The sequence below is a fragment of the Podarcis vaucheri genome (genome assembly GCF_965113315.1).
Source record: "Podarcis vaucheri genome assembly, chromosome: 7".
Lineage (NCBI taxonomy): Eukaryota > Metazoa > Chordata > Lepidosauria > Squamata > Lacertidae > Podarcis > Podarcis vaucheri.
In genome coordinates this window covers 72215308-72232798 of record NC_138765.1, presented here as the reverse complement: position 1 = coordinate 72232798, position 17491 = coordinate 72215308, and the positions used below count along the sequence as shown (strand labels likewise).

The following is a 17491-nucleotide window of genomic DNA, read 5'->3' as shown; positions in this document are numbered from 1 at the left end:
AGGTTTTCCCCAACGTTGCCCCATGCAGGTGGGCAGAGACGCTGCCCAAACAGGTCCGCAATTCCCCCTCAACATCAGCTGACACAAGAGGAACTCAATCCTGCTTTCTGCAGCTACTTTTCCTTTCCGGAAAGTTCCATACCTTTCTGACATTGGTTGCCGTAGAAACCCGGGGGACACACACATTCCCCTGTCGTCGGGTCACACGTGGCTCCGTTCTGACAGTCGCACAGCTCCTGGCAACCAACTCCATGAAAACCAGCTGGGCAGGCTAAGGGAAATGAAAAGCCATTGGGAAACTAATTGAAAACATCCATGTGAAAAGAGGACCAAGAGATATTTGGGGACGGGGGATTCCATTTGGCTTGATTTAGATTCATTGTATTGCCCTTCACCAACTCACCATCATTCAGGTCCATCATTTAGTTTCACATGCTCAGCCTGCCGTTATCAAAATAAACAAGTGTGGGGGTTTTTTGCTGCCCCAGCTCCCAAATGACACCATTTTGCCACCACAGCTTTGGGCAGTAAAACTGAGGTCCTACACAGGGTGATTTTTAAGGGAGTGGGTGAAATTTAAGGGTGGGATTCCTCCTCCTCCTCAAAACCCCTATGTGATGATGCAACATTGCTCTGATGGACTTCATAGGGCATTGATATCTACAAATATTTTCCAGGGCAGCATCACCAACCCCTTTCTCCCCAGTGCTTCTAAGTTCAAGTTGAAATTTCTCCCGTAGTGTGGTTTGAGATCACAACTAGCTTTTCTGACTTGGCTGAAACTTCAGATGGAGAGGCCAATGATACAATGCACCAGGCCTTAGGCTTGGCTTAGACCCACCTGGTCAGATCGTTACCAAACCTGCAATAGATTTCCGGAGCAACAGGAGTGACCACACTTACTGTGTTGGCAAAGGTCTCCATAGTGCCCTTTCCCGCAGCGGCAGGCTCCCGACACGGGGTCGCAGGTCATGTTATTTTGGCAGGTGCAGCTCAGCTGACAGTTGGCTCCGTATCTCCCTGGCGGACATCCTGCGGGGGAAGACCACGTCTGCTCGTAAAGAGGTGGTCTCGCTCAAGCTCAGGCAGGCCAAAATCGAGGAGATTTATTATCAAGCTGGTTCCCAGAGATCCCGACTTGTTTCAAACATAAACATTTTTTTCCTCGGGGGAAATTACGCAAGATCTCAATTGAGAAAACAGTATGCCAATTGGAGAACATCTGTGGCTGACATCATACATATCTAATGGTAGGAGAAAAACAGTCATGTGCTTTCTCTCTCCCCCCCCCTTTATTCTCATAAAAAAGGAAGCTGGCTGATGCAGACTTTGAAGCCATCTAGCCTAGTACTGTCTACACTGACTGGCAGCAGCTTTCCAAGATGCCTGGCAATGTGGAGGAGAGACTCCTAGACCTTTTGCATGCAAGGCAGACTGGAATGGATTCTCTCCCCCCCCCCCCCCGGAATTGTTACAAAGCATTCTTTGAAAAGAGCAGCTCTGCTGGATCGGACCCGCTACCACCCATCTTAGTATAGCATCTTGTTCTCACAGTGTCCAACCCGAACCCCACAAGCAAGTCCTGAGTGCAACATCTCTTTCCCCATTTGTGATCTCAAGCAACTGGCATTCAGGAACATACTACCTCCAACAATGAAGGTGGAACGTAGTCATTGTGGCTACTTAGCCCCCAAGAGCCATATCCTCAGTGAATTTGCCCAGCTCTCGTTTAAAGCCCATTCAAGGCAGGTGGCCATAACCTGGTACTGTTTCCTTTTGAACGTAAGAAGAACACCTGCTAGATCAGATCAAAGGCCCACCTAGTCCAGCATCTTGTTCTCACAGTGGCCAAGTAAATACCCTAAAGTAGTGCTTTATACCCAGCCAGATGGGTGGGGTATAAATAATAAAATTATTATTATTATTCAAACTTGGGTCCCCAGCTGTTGTTGGACTACAGGCTCCATCATCCCTGACCGCTGGTCCTGTTAGCTAGGGATGATGGGAGTCGTAGTCCAACAACAACTGGGGACCCAGTTTGAGATACGCTGTCCTAGTGGGAAACCTGAAAGCAGGACCTGAGTGCAACAGCCTTCTCCCCACTCCCAGTACAGTGGTACCTCGGGGTAAGTACTTAATTCATTTCGGAGGTCCATTCTTAACCTGAAACTCTGCTTAACCTAAAGCACCACTTTAGCTAATGGGGCCTCCAGCTGCTGCCGTGCCACTGGAGCACAATTGCTGTTCTCATCCTGAAGCAAAGTTCTTAACCTGAAGCACTATTTCTGGGTTAGCGGAGTGTATAACCTGAAACGTATGTAACCTGAAGCGTATGTAACCCGAGGTACCACTGTATTGAGAAGCTTGTAGCCTCAGACATTGGAGGTGGAGCATAGCCATCGTGACTAGTAGCCAATGGTAGCCCTGTCCTCCATTAATTTGTCTAATGTACTTTTAAAGTCACCCAAGGAGATTACGATAAATAAAAACAGTTTGGTCTACTGGATTGGACCAAAGGCACATTTAATGCAGCCAACCAGATGCCTAAAGCAGGACCTAAACCAAACTAAATTGTCAGGAGACATGACCAGTGAGTTTTTAACTTCCCCGCATCAAAATTCACTCTCTCAAACATCTGAAACCCCCACCTCCACGTTCATGACCTGCAAATGTGGCTGGAAAACGAAGGTGGGTTTTGTTTTGTTTTAGCACAGCGATTCTAGTGAAATTCCAGCAGCCTGGACCGCGGCCAAGTTGCGGGGGAAGGCAGACGGATCAATTGCACCTTTGTAGCAAGAGGGAATAGGGGCCGCACATGCAGAATTACCCAATTCGCAAAACTTCCCCGTCCAGCCGAGCCCACACAGGCAGGAGCCGTCGGTCGCGAGGCAGATCCCCCCGTTCCGGCAGGCACACGTCTGCTTGCAGCCGGCTCCGTGGCGGTTCCCTGGACAGCCTGGTGGCAAAGAAGAGAGCGAGACATGGTAGTTGGGGATAACCAGGATCAGACACCTATTTCTGTTGACAGAGCAACGTGATGACAGGACACAAAGAGAGCCCTGTTGGGACTGGGCCAAAGGACAAAGTTCAGCATCCTGCTTTCCACAGTGGCCAATCAGATGGCTCCAGGAAGTCCATAGGCGGAACATGGAGGGCGATAGCCCTCCCCAAATGGTTGGATCAGGCTAAGAGTCCATTCTAGTCCACAGTCCTTTTGCAGTGGCTAAAATCAGATGCCACTGAGTGCGCAACAGTACTCTCCCCAACTTCAATGTGCAATTTCATTATTATTATTATTACTACTACTACTGCCACCACCTATCCTGTGCCCCAAGGTCATAGGGTGGGTTACAGCTATTAAAACACAAAATTAAAAACCAGTTTAAAGCAACTTAAAATTACAGAAGAAAGATGGGGTCCTAAAAAATGCATCTCAAGTGTCAAAAAACAGGGTAAAGAAGTATCCCTATTTCCACTGAAGTGTCCCTGTTTTACAGGAACAGACATGGATTTACAGAAGCCGTCCCACTTTCAGATTTGATCCCAGAATGTCCCTCTTTTCCTTAGGACATCCCTATTGTCATCGGAGAAATGTTGGAGAGTACAGTATGTTATGAAACATACAGTACAGAAACACCTCTGTTGGATGGGAGATTCACAGCTTAGAGACTGTCACAGAGAAGGCCATGATCGCATTATGCTCATCGGGCTCTATTGGACAAAATGACACTTTACATTAATGGCAGGCAGTGGGGGCAAGTTCAGGCCTAGGACCAAATACAGTGGTGCCTCGCAAGATGAAATTAATCCGTTCCGCGAGTCTCTTCGTCTTGCGGTTTTTTCGTCTTGCGAAGCACGGCTATTAGCAGCTTAGCGGCTAATAACGGCTTAGCGGCTATTAACGGCTTAGCGGCTTTAAGAAAAAGGAAACAAACTCGCAAGACGTTTCGTCTTGCGAAGCAAGCCCATAGGGAAATTCGTCTTGCGGAATGACTCAAAAAACGGAAAACTCTTCTGTCTTGCGCGTTTTTCGTCTTGCGAGGCATTCGTCTTGCGAGGTACCACTGTATGGTCCTTCAGTCCTCTAACTGGCTCTCAAGACTCTCTTCAAACAAAAAAACCAACTCCGATGGTGCTTCTTCCTTGCCCGGGTGGAGGACAGCAAGGTTTGTGTGAATATGTGTAGAAACTGCCAGGAGTTCAGCCTACACTCGAGTAGGACCCTGGCAGAGACTAACATGTTCTCCCCCTCCTGGTCGATTGTTCAGGAGCTTCAAAAGCTTCCTTCTACTCGAACATCACAGTGAACATCACAGTGACCGATGCCAACCGACACACTTAGAGATCCGCAGACTTTGCGCATCATACACATGACAGACCTCAGTAACACTGCATTTTGGCTAATCTACTTTATTTACATATAAAGACATACGGAGCACTGCAACATGGCTCCCTCCCTCTCTAGCATCAGACAGCAAAGAGAAAAAGAACAAAGGACAACAGTTCCACTTCACGGAACACAGTAACACAAACATCCTGTCTCTGTCACTTCCCACTCTGTGGAGTCAAAACATACACCATCATGTGATAGACAAAAATCCCATGACTGCAATCATAGATCAGGAATTCTAATAGAAACTAGCATACAAAAGGTAAAATTCTCCATCGTACCCCCACACTTTTGCATCTGGCCCCACACACCATAGGCAAGCAGCCTCCAGGACGTTGCCTAGAAGGTAGCGTGGCCCTGGGATGAAAACTGTCCGCCCCGCTCCCCACTGCAAATGCTTACCGTGCTCACAGTTGGGGCCAGTTTTTCCCGGTGGGCAAAGGCAGAGGCCTGTCACATGATGGCAGGTGGCGGTGTTGCCACAGGAACACACTAGAGCACAGTCCACACCGTAGCGACCAGCTGGGCACGCTATGGAGGGGGGGGGGAAGAAGAGCAACAAAGAAAGCTCTCATTTACAGCAGAGTCTTAGTGTTGACTCCTAAAAGCACATCTCCGTAATCAAGGCTGCAACCCTATGGTAAGGAACAGCAACCCCATTTCACAGATCGGAAGGCAGGGAGGGGAAGTTATTTTCCACCAATGATGTTTTCTGATACAGAGAAGATTTTGGAATGGAGAAGCTGACCCCTGAGGCCTTCATAGAAAAGAAAAGAAAAAATGACACAGGTTGGGTTCATTCCAACAACCCTTAGTACGTGACCAGCTTTCAGTCTGCACTTAAAAACTGGGTTGTCTCCAATAAAAAGTGCATTCTCGTGACAGGTTTATTATATTTTCTTGATGGTTCTCTAACTGTTAACTTCTGTACAGTCATACTGTACAGTCACACACTGCTCTGAGCCCGGCTTTGGCTGGGGAGGGCGGGATATAAAAAAATTATTATTATTATTATTATACCTCATGTTACGTTTGCTTCATGTTACGTTTTTTCAGGTTGTAACCCGGAAGTACCGGAAAGGGTTACTTCTGGGTTTCACCGCTGGCACATGAGCAGACACACAAAATGATGTCATGCGCAGAAGCAGCGAATCGCAACCCACGTGCCACTGTGCGTTGCATTCCTTTCATGTTGCAAACGGGCCTCTGGAACGGATCCCATTCACAACCAGAGGTACCACTGTATTATATTTGAGCTTGCACATGATGCAAAAACCACTTCGAGAAATACGGCAGAACAGAGCACACATTTAGTACAGTGGTATCTTGGGTTAAGAACTTACCGTATTTTTTGCACCATAACACTCACTTTTTTCCTCCTAAAAAGTAAGGGGAAATGTCTGTGCGTGTTATGGAGGAAATGCCTACGGGTGGCATGCCTGCGGATTTTCCTCCTCTAAGAACTACGTGCGTGTTATGGTCGGGTGCGTGTTATAGAGCGAAAAATACGGTAATTTGTTCTGGAGGTCTGTTCTTAACCTGAAACTGTAAATTTCATGATGAAATTTCAAATATTTGATCTTTTGGCTCTGCTTTTCGCCACTCAATATACAAGAAGCCGCTGCATTACGCACAACCCATTCCAATCCACTCACCAGTACCACAGTCAGCACCAATATAACCAGCTGGGCATTGGCATGTTCCCGTGGTGGTCACACATTGCCCCCCGTTCTTGCACTTGCACTGCCTCTCACAATTTGGACCGTAACGCCCAGAGGGGCATCCTGGGTAAACAAACAAACAAACCATTAAAAGTTGAAAAGATTCAAAATAAGCCTTTAGCTTTGCACTGCCGAAGCAGTACATTTTGCTCATGTCAAACCAAATTCCATTGCCACAGAAGGGGGACTGACTTGCTTTTGCCATTGTGCAGCGATTCTATCGACAGCATCTGGAGATTCTAGCCAGGAGGACTTGCAGCTGTGTTGCAAAGCGATTTCCCCCAGGTTCAATTCCTGCATCCTCCAGGAAGTGGGTGGAAACCCTGCTTGAAACCCACAGATAATACTGAGCTAGATGCAGGGGTGGAAATTTGGTCATCTTTCGTAATATGGTGCCCTGTGCAGGGCCAAAATTTGGCACCCCAAAAATGGATCCTCTCAATTTGGTGCCCCCTCACACGACCCTAAATCCGGCACTGCTGGAGGGACCAATGATCTGACTTGGTATAAGGCAGCTTCCTATGTTCCTATGCTCTTGTGGAAACAGCTACTCAGAGATCAGCTGTGCACTCATCACCCTAAATCTTTTGAGTTGAACTGTCCTCCTGCTCGCCTCTGCATCCTCTATACCAGCGGTTCTCAACCTGTGGGTCCCCAGATGTCGTTGGACTACAACTCCCATCACCCCTGAGCTCTGGCCTTGCTAGCTAAGGGTGATGGGAGTTGTAGTTCAACAATATCTGGGGACCCACAGGTTGAGAAAAGCTGCTCTATACATTGTGTGTGTGTGTGTGTGTGTGTGTGTGTGTAAACATGTACTGGAGAGCAAGTGTGGTGTAGTGTGTAGGGTGTCAGACTAGGACCTGGGAGTTCAAATCCCTTGCTCAGCCATAAAGCTCGCTGGGTGACTTTGAGCTAGTCAGTCTCTCTCAGCCTAGCCTGCCTCATAGGGGTGTTATGAAGATTAAATGGGGAAAGAAAGAACCATGTATATACCACCTTGGGCTCCTTGGGGCAGAGGCGAGATACAAACGCAATACATCCTACCTCGCAGAATCTGGAGACGTCCAAAATCCGAAAGGCAGTAACATTCTAATCTATATGAAGTCACCCGGATGGTGCGAATTCCATCAGCTCACTTAAAACTGCAGACCAAACAACGTTATCTCCCATTCCATGCTATGCAAGCAAATCCCATCGCAAATAATTCAGAGCAAACTCACTTTGTCGGCAATTGCTGCCATGGTAACCGGGTGCGCAGATGCAGTCTCCCGTCACTGGGTGGCAGTCATGGTTCACTCCGGGACACTGGCAAATCCGAGCGCAGTTCATTCCGAAGGTCCCAGGGAGACAGGCTGAAGGGCAGGGGGCATGGAGGAAGAAAGGGGGACAATGAGCTGGGATGGTGAAGGTTGAGTCCAGATCTCTTTCGGAGCCCAACAAATTGGTGGTGCAGAGATTCCATAGCAAGGTTTTCCATGAGGCGGCTGACTCCCTGTTTTCTGTTCTTCCGTAACAGAATTGAAAGCTGAGCAGATGCTGTATCTTATTTTTTGACATGTGAGGGCACCGAATTGCAACTTTCGCAGAAAGGATTTGTGAACATTTGCTCTGCCCTCCATACATGTGTCCCCACCACCACCACCACCACTCCTCTTCTGAAGGTTCCCTACGAGGAAATGTGACCCTCAGACTGAAAATAGTTTCTCCACCCTGGCTTAGGCCCAGATCAGTCTGCCCTCAACCCAGGCGAGCTCTGCAAACTCCTTTCACCTGCTCCTCTGCCTGAGCCTTTCGGGGCATTTGATGGTCTCATCTCTGTGATGTGACCAGCTCCACTTTTCTGCAGAACATGTTGATATCAAAGGCTGAGGAGCAGGCCAGGTCAGGGTCCTCCACACCCTGTTTGATCAGTTGGCATCTTCTCTTAGAAAGAGAGAATGCTTGTCGCCCTGTGAAAAGTCAGCCGGCAGTTTCTCCTAATCAAACAGCTCAAACTGGCGCAGGAGCAGCCAGGCAGGGTTTTTTCCCCCGGTCAGTTGGCAGGAACCCTTCAAAGCATGGAAGCAGAGCCTCGAAACACACAAGTGCACGAATCGTGGCGGCGAGCCACAGCGCTCTGCGCCAAGCCTTGGCTTCCACTCGAGGCTTTATTAATCTAATCCTCTTTGGACAGAGGATGCTGATCCCATTTCCCACTTGGCTCTCCCTCCGCTGTGTTTGGATTACAAGAGCATGAGGCACCTGCCAGGATGCGATCTGGGATTTGGCTGAGCACCCGTTTATTTACTCCATTTATATATATCAGGCGTATCCAACCAGTAGATTGTGATCTGCTGGTAGAGCCCCGGCTGATCCTGGTAGATCGTGGGACCCTTATCGATCGTAGGATTAAATGAAGTTTACCGAAAGTTAACAAATAAAAGCTGAAGAACTCTGGGCAATCCATCCACCCCATGCACACTCCTCCCTCCAATGAAAATGGGTAGATCACTGCCAGTTTTTTTATACTGGGAGTAGATCACAGTCTCTTGGGAGTTGGGCGTGCCTGATATATACTATCCAAAGCTGAATGGACACCTCCACTCTGGCCCAAGCTGCAAGCCCCACTGGGGAACATACATTGCTCGCATCCGTGGCCCGTAACTCCTGGGGGGCAGCTGCACTCGCCCGTGATGTGGTTGCAAGGCGTTCCTGGAGGGCAGTCACAGCTGGCAGCGCAGTCTTTTCCAAATGACCCAGGCAGGCAGGCTGTCATGGGGACAGATAAGAACGTCAAGACAAAGCCCTGTCGGATCAGGCCAAAGGGCCCATCAAGTCCAGTTCTTACAGTGGCCACCCAGATGCTCACTATGGGAAAGCCCACAAGCTGGACATGTGAGCAACAGCGACTCTCCTCCTTTGTGGTACCCAGAGCCATACCACCTCCAGCCAACAATGGCAACAGGACACCGTCATCGTGGCAAGCAGCCATGGATAGCCTCACCCTCCCTGAAATCATCTAACCCTCCAAAGAGAATACAAAGAATAAAATTATAACAGTCCAGTGGCTGGATTAGACGAAAGACCGCTCTGGACCAGCACCTTGTTTTCAGAGCGGCCAACCAAGATGCCTCTGGGAAGCTCAAAAGCAGGACCTGAGAGCAACAGCAGTCTCTCTACTTGTGACGCCAGCAACTGGTGTTCGGAAGCATGGCAGTGACGGTGGAGCAGAGCCATTGTGGCTAGCAGCTCCATGAACTTCTCCAGCCTTCTTTTAAAGCCATCGAAGTTGGTGGCCATCGCCTGGTATTCCACAGAAGCAGGAGAAGCACCAGGCTGCCAGATCAAGCCACAAGCCCATCTAGTCTGGTATCCTTCCCTCACGGGTGGCCAACTAGATGTCCTCCTGGGGGAAGCCCCCAAGCAGGGCCTTGAGTGCAACAGCGGCTCTCCCCATTTGTGGTTCCCAGCAGCTGGTGGGACCCAAAGCAGTAGGAACCATGCCAGGGGTGGTGGAAACTGAGCCAGCCTTTTTCATGCCATCCAAGAAGGAAACTGAGCAGAGCAGCAGAGGGTTGGGAGAGAGGGGTTATTGTTGGAGCCTTGGGGGGGGGGAAGGGCTTCAGTTTTCTGTGGAATCAGCTTGTTTTCCAGAACATGCCTGTTTTCCCAACTGGGTGGTCTCCTAAATGAAAAGATGTTAGCAAGCCAACGTCTTTCCATGGAAAGCCCATACCCCCTTAAACTTGGTGGTTCTCCCACATCATATTATTCCCCCAATGTAACATTTTATGATGGTGCCATTCAATCCTCGCATCCTAACCAGGATTCAGAAATACCATAGCAGCAGGTTAGTCAGTTGTACTGGAAGGAGGAAGAAACGGGGAGTAGATTGATGGCAGGTAGGTGGGGAAACAGAGGGGACAGCCATGTGTCAATTACCTGATTATCAGGTGCATGGCTTGAAATTGAACCCATGCAGGCACAGTGCTGGATGCTAGAGCTTGCAAAATACAGTGGCTGAGGTTGTGTGCAGGATTGTTGTAGGTGCTGGCCATCAGTGGTGCCTGCAAGCCCCCCCCCTTTCAGCTCAGCCACATTCTCATTTGCCCCCAAACTTAATGTCCTATATGATGTCAGGCGATCAGGAGTGGCTTGGCCCCAAACAGCATCGTAGGCCGGAAGGGGAGGGCTGGAGGGCTGCATTAGGTCTGTGGGCTGGAGGTTCCTTGCCACAACAGGGGCTCAAGAGGCCGTATGCACTGTGCTCCCAGAGCAGTTTGCCAAAGGAGGCATCCACTAGCCTACTCTTGTGGAGTAGCCTACTGGAGAGCCAGTGTGGTGTAGTGGTTAAGAACGGTGGACTCGTAATCTGGTGAACCAGGTTCGCGTCTCCACTCCTCCACATGCAGCTGCTGGGTGACCTTGGGCTAGTCACACTTCTCTGAAGTCTCTCAGCCTCACCTCACAGCGTGTTTGTTGGGGAGGAAGGGAAAGGAGATTGTTAGCCGCTTTGAGACTCCTTAGGGTAGTGATAAAGCGGGATATCAAATCCAAACTCTTCTTCTTCTACTACTCTCTGCAGCACACCAGTGCCCCCACAGGCTGGAGGTGTTATTGAACCTACCCTGCAATACCACCTCCAGCCAGTGGGAGCAGTGAAGGGCTGCAGATACAAGGGGAAACAAGAGTTCTGGCTGGCCCTATAATATCACTGACTCCAGCCCATCTCTCCAGTTTGAGCAAATGGTCACTCACCAGGCAGCAACAGAGCACAACCTCCTCGTTTACCTGCTCGGCTGCCTGCATACGGGCTCGCCTACCTGGCCACCAGAATAGCTGGCAGCTCCCTCACCTTTATCACAGTGATGTCCTCTCCACCCTGGCGGGCAATCGCAGGCCCCTGTGATGTGGTGGCAGGAGACCCCATGCTCGCAGTCGCACCGCTGCTTGCACTGTTCCCCGTAGGTGCCCTCGGGGCAAGCTGCAAAAGAGAAGAAAAGGCTGGGGAGCTTCATTCATGAATGCATTCTGGTCTAGAATCTGATCAAAACAAACAGACTCTGGTTAACCGGGTGCAGCAGTCAGCCCCCCACTTTCAAGAAGCTGTTAAACCATCCCCCCACACCGAATTCATAACGTAGAATCGTAGAATTGCAGAGTTTCGAAGGGTGAAGGGCAGAGCCAAGATGGAATCTGGCAAGTACGAAATGCAGTGGATGAGTCCACAGGTGTGGTTGACAGCAAATGAATGCTTATCGGAACTGTTCCAAAGGTTCAAACTTCTCAAACTTAGGTACTGACTGAGTGCATACCACAATGTGGTTTTACAGGTCAGATCAGGAGCGGGAAACCTGGGGAGCTCCAGACATTTGTTGGATGCTCAACTACCATCAGCCCTGGCCAGCATAGTCAATGGTCCAAGGTGAAGGGAGAGCTATGGGTTCCCATCTCTCACAATAAGGGTAGCCAATGTGGCAAGCTCCAGATGCTGCTGAACTCCCACTTCCATCTTCCTTGACCATTGGGCATGCTGGTTGGGGCTGATGGGAGCCACCGGCCAACACTATCCGTAGGGCACCACTTGGGCTACCCCTGGCTTACAGCATCCTTGAAGAGCAACGTTGGCTGGCAAGGAAGCCGAAACAGGAGCCACACTTGCTACGCTGCAACTTTTCATCGCGGCAGCTGCTGCTGTGTTTGTGCAACTCCTGACTTCAAAATTCAGTTTCCAATTTCTCCCTGCCTGCGCCCCTCAAGAGCTGTGTATGTGTGTGTTTATGTGTGTGCGTGTTTTTAAAAAAGAACCCTCTTCTTTAAAGTTCTGCGTTAAACTTCCGATGACAGATAAAACAGCAAATTCCAACTACTGGAGCCGATCTTGCTAAATACCCTGGATCATGGTGATATTGCCCTGGCATCCGAGCACTGCTGGCTCAAGCCAGAAATAACACTTCCAATCTTATTTGGCACTGTTTGGGGAGAGCTTTTCACACCCGGATAAGAAGGGGGGGGGAGTGTTTTGATTTCTGATTTCTGCAGCTTCTTCACTTTCTGCCCAAGTCAGCGCCCCCCTCTGGCTGCCAAGGTTCCCAGCGGAATTCTTTTGCAGAGAACATTCTGCTCCAAAGCTCCCAAATAGGGGAAAGAGAAGTATCTCATGTCAGCCACATGGGCTTGCTGGCCATAAGTAAGTGATAGTCTCCAGTTCAGCGGGTTGGACTAGATGGCCCTTGGGGACCCTTCCAACTCAACAATTCTAAGGTTTTATAACCCCCTTTCCCGCTTGAGCTCCCAAAAAGGAAGCATGTCCCCCCTCCCCCCGGAACAAATGACAAATTGAACTGAATGATGGCCCCATAACAGAGGGTTGGCAAAACCTTTTTTCAACAACTACCGGACTTTTAGAAGACATCTGAAGGCAGCCCTGTTTAGGGAAGCTTTTAATGTTTGATGCATTACTATATTTTAATATTTTGTTGAAAGCTGCCCAGAGTAGCTGGGGAAGCCCAGCCAGATGGGCGGGGTATAAATAATAAATTATTTATTATTATTATTATTATTATTATTATTATTATTATTATTATTATTATTTCAGGCCATAGGCCATGTTCCTTTCTGGGCAACCTATGAGGGACCACATGCTAGCCATGGGCGGGACCAATGGCAAAAGTGGGTGGAGCAACGGATGTAAATTTTACTTTTGTAAAGCAGGCAGGTTTCTACACACATTCACAGCCCCATCTCTTTCTCCCCATCCAGACAAGCAAAGAGGCATTACAGTGGTACCTCGGGTTACAGACTCTTCTGGTTACAGATCCTTCAGGTTACAGACTCCGCTAACCCAGAAATAGTACCTCGGGTTAAGAACTTTGCTTCAGGATGAGAACAGAAATCACGCGGTGGCAGCGGGAGGCCCCATTAGCTAAAGTGGTGCTTCAGGTTAAGAACAGTTTCAGGTTAAGAACAGACCTCCGGAATGAATTAAGTACTTAACCCGAGGTACCACTGTATAAGAGTTCAAGGACCCATTCCAGCCAGGCAGAAACACTCAGAGAACATGCAAAGCTGGGCCAGTGAGGAATGTGGCCTGGGGAGAGTCTCAAGGGCCAGGCAAAGAGATCCAGAGGGCCACAGTTGGACCTCAGACCTGAATTGCCCCACCCCTTAGTGTCATGCTTTGGAAATTATATGAACGAAAGGAAGACAAGAGGGGGTGAGGGAATCAAAATATATTCTGGTATTCACCATTTCAAGCAGCAAACATTTGCCAGGCGAAAGGACAGTTTCCTTGCCCTGGGCACAGAGCGGCTTGGAAGCCGTCCTAACGTCTCCATCACGGAACTGAAACGCAGCAAAATCAACACTGGGGCACTGGCTCAGGAGCTTGGCTGCACTCCCGGTGCTTGCCAGTTCCCGAGCAGGGCAGCCGGTAACCCGAGGCGGGCAGCTCGCCTTACAACACACGTGAGGTTGCCCCGAGGGCACGCCAACTCCACTCAAACCTCCTGAGCTGGCTCTCGCCTCAGACAGAAGGCGAAAATGGCCACGGTCCAAGGCAAACACAGAAAGGGTAAAATGCAAGGTAGGCCGGCTAGGGAACGGCGCCGAGCTGGCCGTTTGGAATGGCACCTTCCACAGCCTTGTTCCCAGTTGCTTTCGCAGCGGCCGGGGGAGGCGGGTGCGTAATTGAAACCAGATTCGGGCAATGCCAGTTGCAATTTGCACCGGGAAATTCCAAATGGATGTGAAGAGGAACCCCAGTCTGCGTTCAGAAAAAGCCTTTCAAGCATTTTACATGAATATATATATTTTTAAAAAATCACAGTCTACATTTGAAATTTGGTTGTTTTGATCAGTGTAGTAAATTGTTTTATCTTGTTATTGTTGTTGTTGTTTAGTTGTTTAGTTGTGTCCAACTCTTCGTGACCCCATGGACCAGAGCACGCCAGGCACTCCTGTCTTCCACTGCCTCCCGCAGTTTGGTCAAACTCATGCTGGTAGCTTCGACAACACTATCCAACCATCTCATCCTCTTTCTTCCCCTTCTCCTTGCGCCCTCAATCTTTCCCAACATCAGGGCCTTTTCCAGGGAGTCTTCTCTTCTCATGAGGTGGCCAAAGTATTGGAGCCTCAACTTCAGGATCTGTCCTTCCGGTGAGCACTCAGGGCTGATTTCCTTCAGAATGGATACGTTTGATCTTCTTGTAGTCCATGGGACTCTCAAGAGTCTCCTCCAGCACCGTAATTCAAAAGCATCAATTCTTCGGCGATCAGCCTTCTTTATGGTCCAGCTCTCACTTCCATACATCACTACTGGGAAAACCATAGCTTTAACTATACGGACCTTTGTTGGCAAGGTGATGTCTCTGCTTTTTAAGATGCTGTCTAGGTTTGTCATTGCTTTTCTCCCAAGAAGCAGGCGTCTTTTAATTTCGTGACTGCTGTCACGAATTATTTTAGACCTGCTTTTAAAATTGCTTATTTGCTGTTAAACCACTTCGCCAAAAATAGTTATGGAGGCAGCCCTGTATGCATGAATGTGGGCAGAGGACGGCAAGCAGGATGACACAAGGATCTGGGAACCAAACCTTATGAGGAATGGAAGAGGAAGATGGGGATGTTGCCTTTAGCCAGGTAAAGAGACAGAGAGGATAGGACAGCCAAGATAGAGCAAGCTTGTTTTCTGCTGCTACTCCAGTATCGGGAGGACCTGAACCAACCGATGCAAATTAGAAGAAACAAGATTCCAAGCAAACATTAGGAAGAACTTTCTGACGCTAAGAGCTGTTCAATAGTGGAATGGGCTCCCTCAGAAGGTGCTGGCCTCTCCTTCCTTGGAGGTTGTTAAGCAGAGGTCGGATGGCCATCTGCCATGGATTCTTCAGCTGTGATTGGGTTGGGCTAAATGACCATCAGGTGTTCTGCAATTCCATGAAACAATTTAATCGGCATATCCACCATGGCACACCAGCCCCGTTTTTGTTTTTGTTTTTTAAAAAAGGTTATTTTGCCATCATTCTGCAGAGGTTGAATTAATGAAAAGCAATAATCAAATGATGTTAAAAGGCCTCAAATCAATAAGTGTTGTTTCAGTCCACTTATTTATCAAAGGTTGCTTTACTGCTCATTTCAAAGGGTGCAATGTGGATTTTAAACTCGGTTTATTACATATTGCTAGGTTTGTTGTGTCACTACTTTGCACCATGCCTATTGTAAGGATGTTCATAAGTTTTAATATAAAAAACCCCCCACAAAATATTCTTACTTACGGATTTGGCACTTCTCTCCTGTCCAGCCACTGCGGCAAAGGCAGCGCCCAGCCTGCCGGTCACACAAGCCCTCGTTCAGGCAATCGCAGCTCTCCTGGCAATTGACCCCATATTTTCCTTGGGTGCACACTAAGGGAAAGAGACCTTTTCAGATGAGCCTTCCACAGACTACCCGTCAAAACGCAGATGTGCAGGGTGGGAACGTGAGTTGAATGCCTCCCCCCTCCAATGCAAAACACGTGATAAATATCCATGTCAGTAGAAAAGCAGCATATCAAGGTTATGTAGCTCAACCTCCCTTAGAGATCTATTTTCTACATGCAAGGAGGCTTACTGTAGCTACATTCTCTGGTCAGACTAGGGATGGCTGAGGAGTTTGCATCACATGACTTCTGATTCTGTTCACCCAAAAATCCATCCTGTGAGGGAATGCAGCTGCCATGCTGGAAAAGGTTCCCCATCCCCGGCTTAGATTATTGCACCAGAGAGTTTCACAGATGGAGTGCCGATGGATGGGAGCATCAGGTTATTGGGGGGGGGGGGTAACGACAGGTGGCACCATCATTAAAGCATCTGTTCTGGTTGCCCATCTACTACGAAGCCATATTCAAGGTTCTTGCGTTAATCTGCAAAGCTCTGAGCAACTTAGGTCCAGGATACCTTATCCCCAAGGGACCCATGTGGCACTGTGGGTTAAACCACAGAGCCTAGGACTTGCCAATCAGAAGGTTAGCAGTTCAAATCCCTGCGACGGGGTGAGCTCCTGTTGCTTGGTCCCTGCTCCTGCCAACCTAGCAGTTCGAAAGCACGTCAAAGTGCAAGCAGATAAATAGGTACCCCTCCTGCAGGAAGGTAGACGACATTTCCGTGCACTGCTCTGGTTCGCCAGAAGCGGCTTAGTCATGCTGGTCACGTGACCCGGAAGCTGTACGCTGGCTCCCTCGGCCAATAAAGCGAGATAAGCGCCACAACCCCAGAGTCGGCCATGACTGGACCCAATGGTCAGGGGTCCCTTTACCTTTACCATATCCCCAATCACTGGGATCTCCTTCAGGAGCTTTCCCCTAAACTCTACCCTTAAAGAATCGAAAGAATTAATTTCCTTCCTGTTCATAGCAGCTAGACTTTGCCCACCAAGGGAAGGAAACCTGTAATATACCAATAGAGGCTTGGGTTAATAAGATCCTGGAGCAGCCTTTCTCAACCTTGGGTCCCAGGTGTTTTTGGCCTACGTGATCCCTAGCTCACAGGACCAGTGGTCAGGGATGATGGGAGTGGTAGGCCAAGGTTGAGAAAGGCTGATTCTGGAGCATTGCACAGACCATTGGCAACTAATCAAGGCCATCTCCAAAAAATGTATCTTTCACACGATCTGGTCTCCCTTTTTCTCTCTTATTGAAGAAGAACAGGAGGTTTTAATGCCATCATCCCAGAGGTGTCTGTGGAGGGGATATATTGATTGAAAATGTCTAGCCAATCAGATCGATAGTTGGGTTTCCAAACAATAATAAAAAAGAAGCGTTCCTCAAATTTGGGAGGCTCGTTTGACAACAGCAAGAAGAAATTGAGCCTTTAGTATCATGAGCGAGGCCTTGTGGCATACTCTGCCAGCTAAAGTTCAGAAGGCACCTTCTGTTTCAAATTATAGATGCCCAATTGTTATTTTTCCTTTTCCTTCAGGCTGGTTCCAATTTTAATCTCTTCATATGGGAGGAGCAAGAGGATGGCTGGTGAACAACTCCTTCAAACTGCTCCTCTGATAAGCTTTTAACTTATTCTATTTTAATTTTATTACTTTTTTGGCCCGTTGATTTGTATTGCTTTTCAAAAAAAAATTTACAGATCAAAATCAAATTAATTCTAATTTAATACAAATCTAAAAGTTGACTTCCCACCCCGCTTCCATTATGTTTTTCTTCTCTCCCTTACCCAGTGTAACGTACATTTCATAATTCTGTTTCAATACTTGAAATATTTTAGTGTTTTATCACTTTATCACTTCTTCATTTCCACTTGGCTGTACATATTTCAATCCCCGCATAGAATTTTATTCAACTACAACATATTCCCAAAATGTCAAGCAGGGTTACTCTTAACTTTGCCAGCCCACAAAAAAAATCATTGGT

General features: G+C 48.3%; 1 protein-coding gene across 5 annotated transcripts in view; it reads right to left on the bottom strand.

The window, feature by feature from the left end:
* Positions 1-17491, bottom strand: part of MEGF6 (multiple EGF like domains 6) — a 218049-nt gene that overhangs the window by 9140 nt on the left and 191418 nt on the right. For all 5 annotated transcript variants that reach the window (XM_082229747.1, XM_082229746.1, XM_082229749.1 and 2 more), the window contains 9 exons: positions 15366-15494; positions 10949-11077; positions 8734-8862; positions 7335-7466; positions 6046-6174; positions 4793-4921; positions 2828-2956; positions 904-1032; positions 143-271 (listed from right to left, as the gene is read on the bottom strand). In XM_082229747.1, coding sequence (XP_082085873.1) covers positions 143-271; positions 904-1032; positions 2828-2956; positions 4793-4921; positions 6046-6174; positions 7335-7466; positions 8734-8862; positions 10949-11077; positions 15366-15494 — 1164 coding nt within the window. The remainder of the gene's footprint in view (positions 1-142; positions 272-903; positions 1033-2827; positions 2957-4792; positions 4922-6045; positions 6175-7334; positions 7467-8733; positions 8863-10948; positions 11078-15365; positions 15495-17491) is intronic.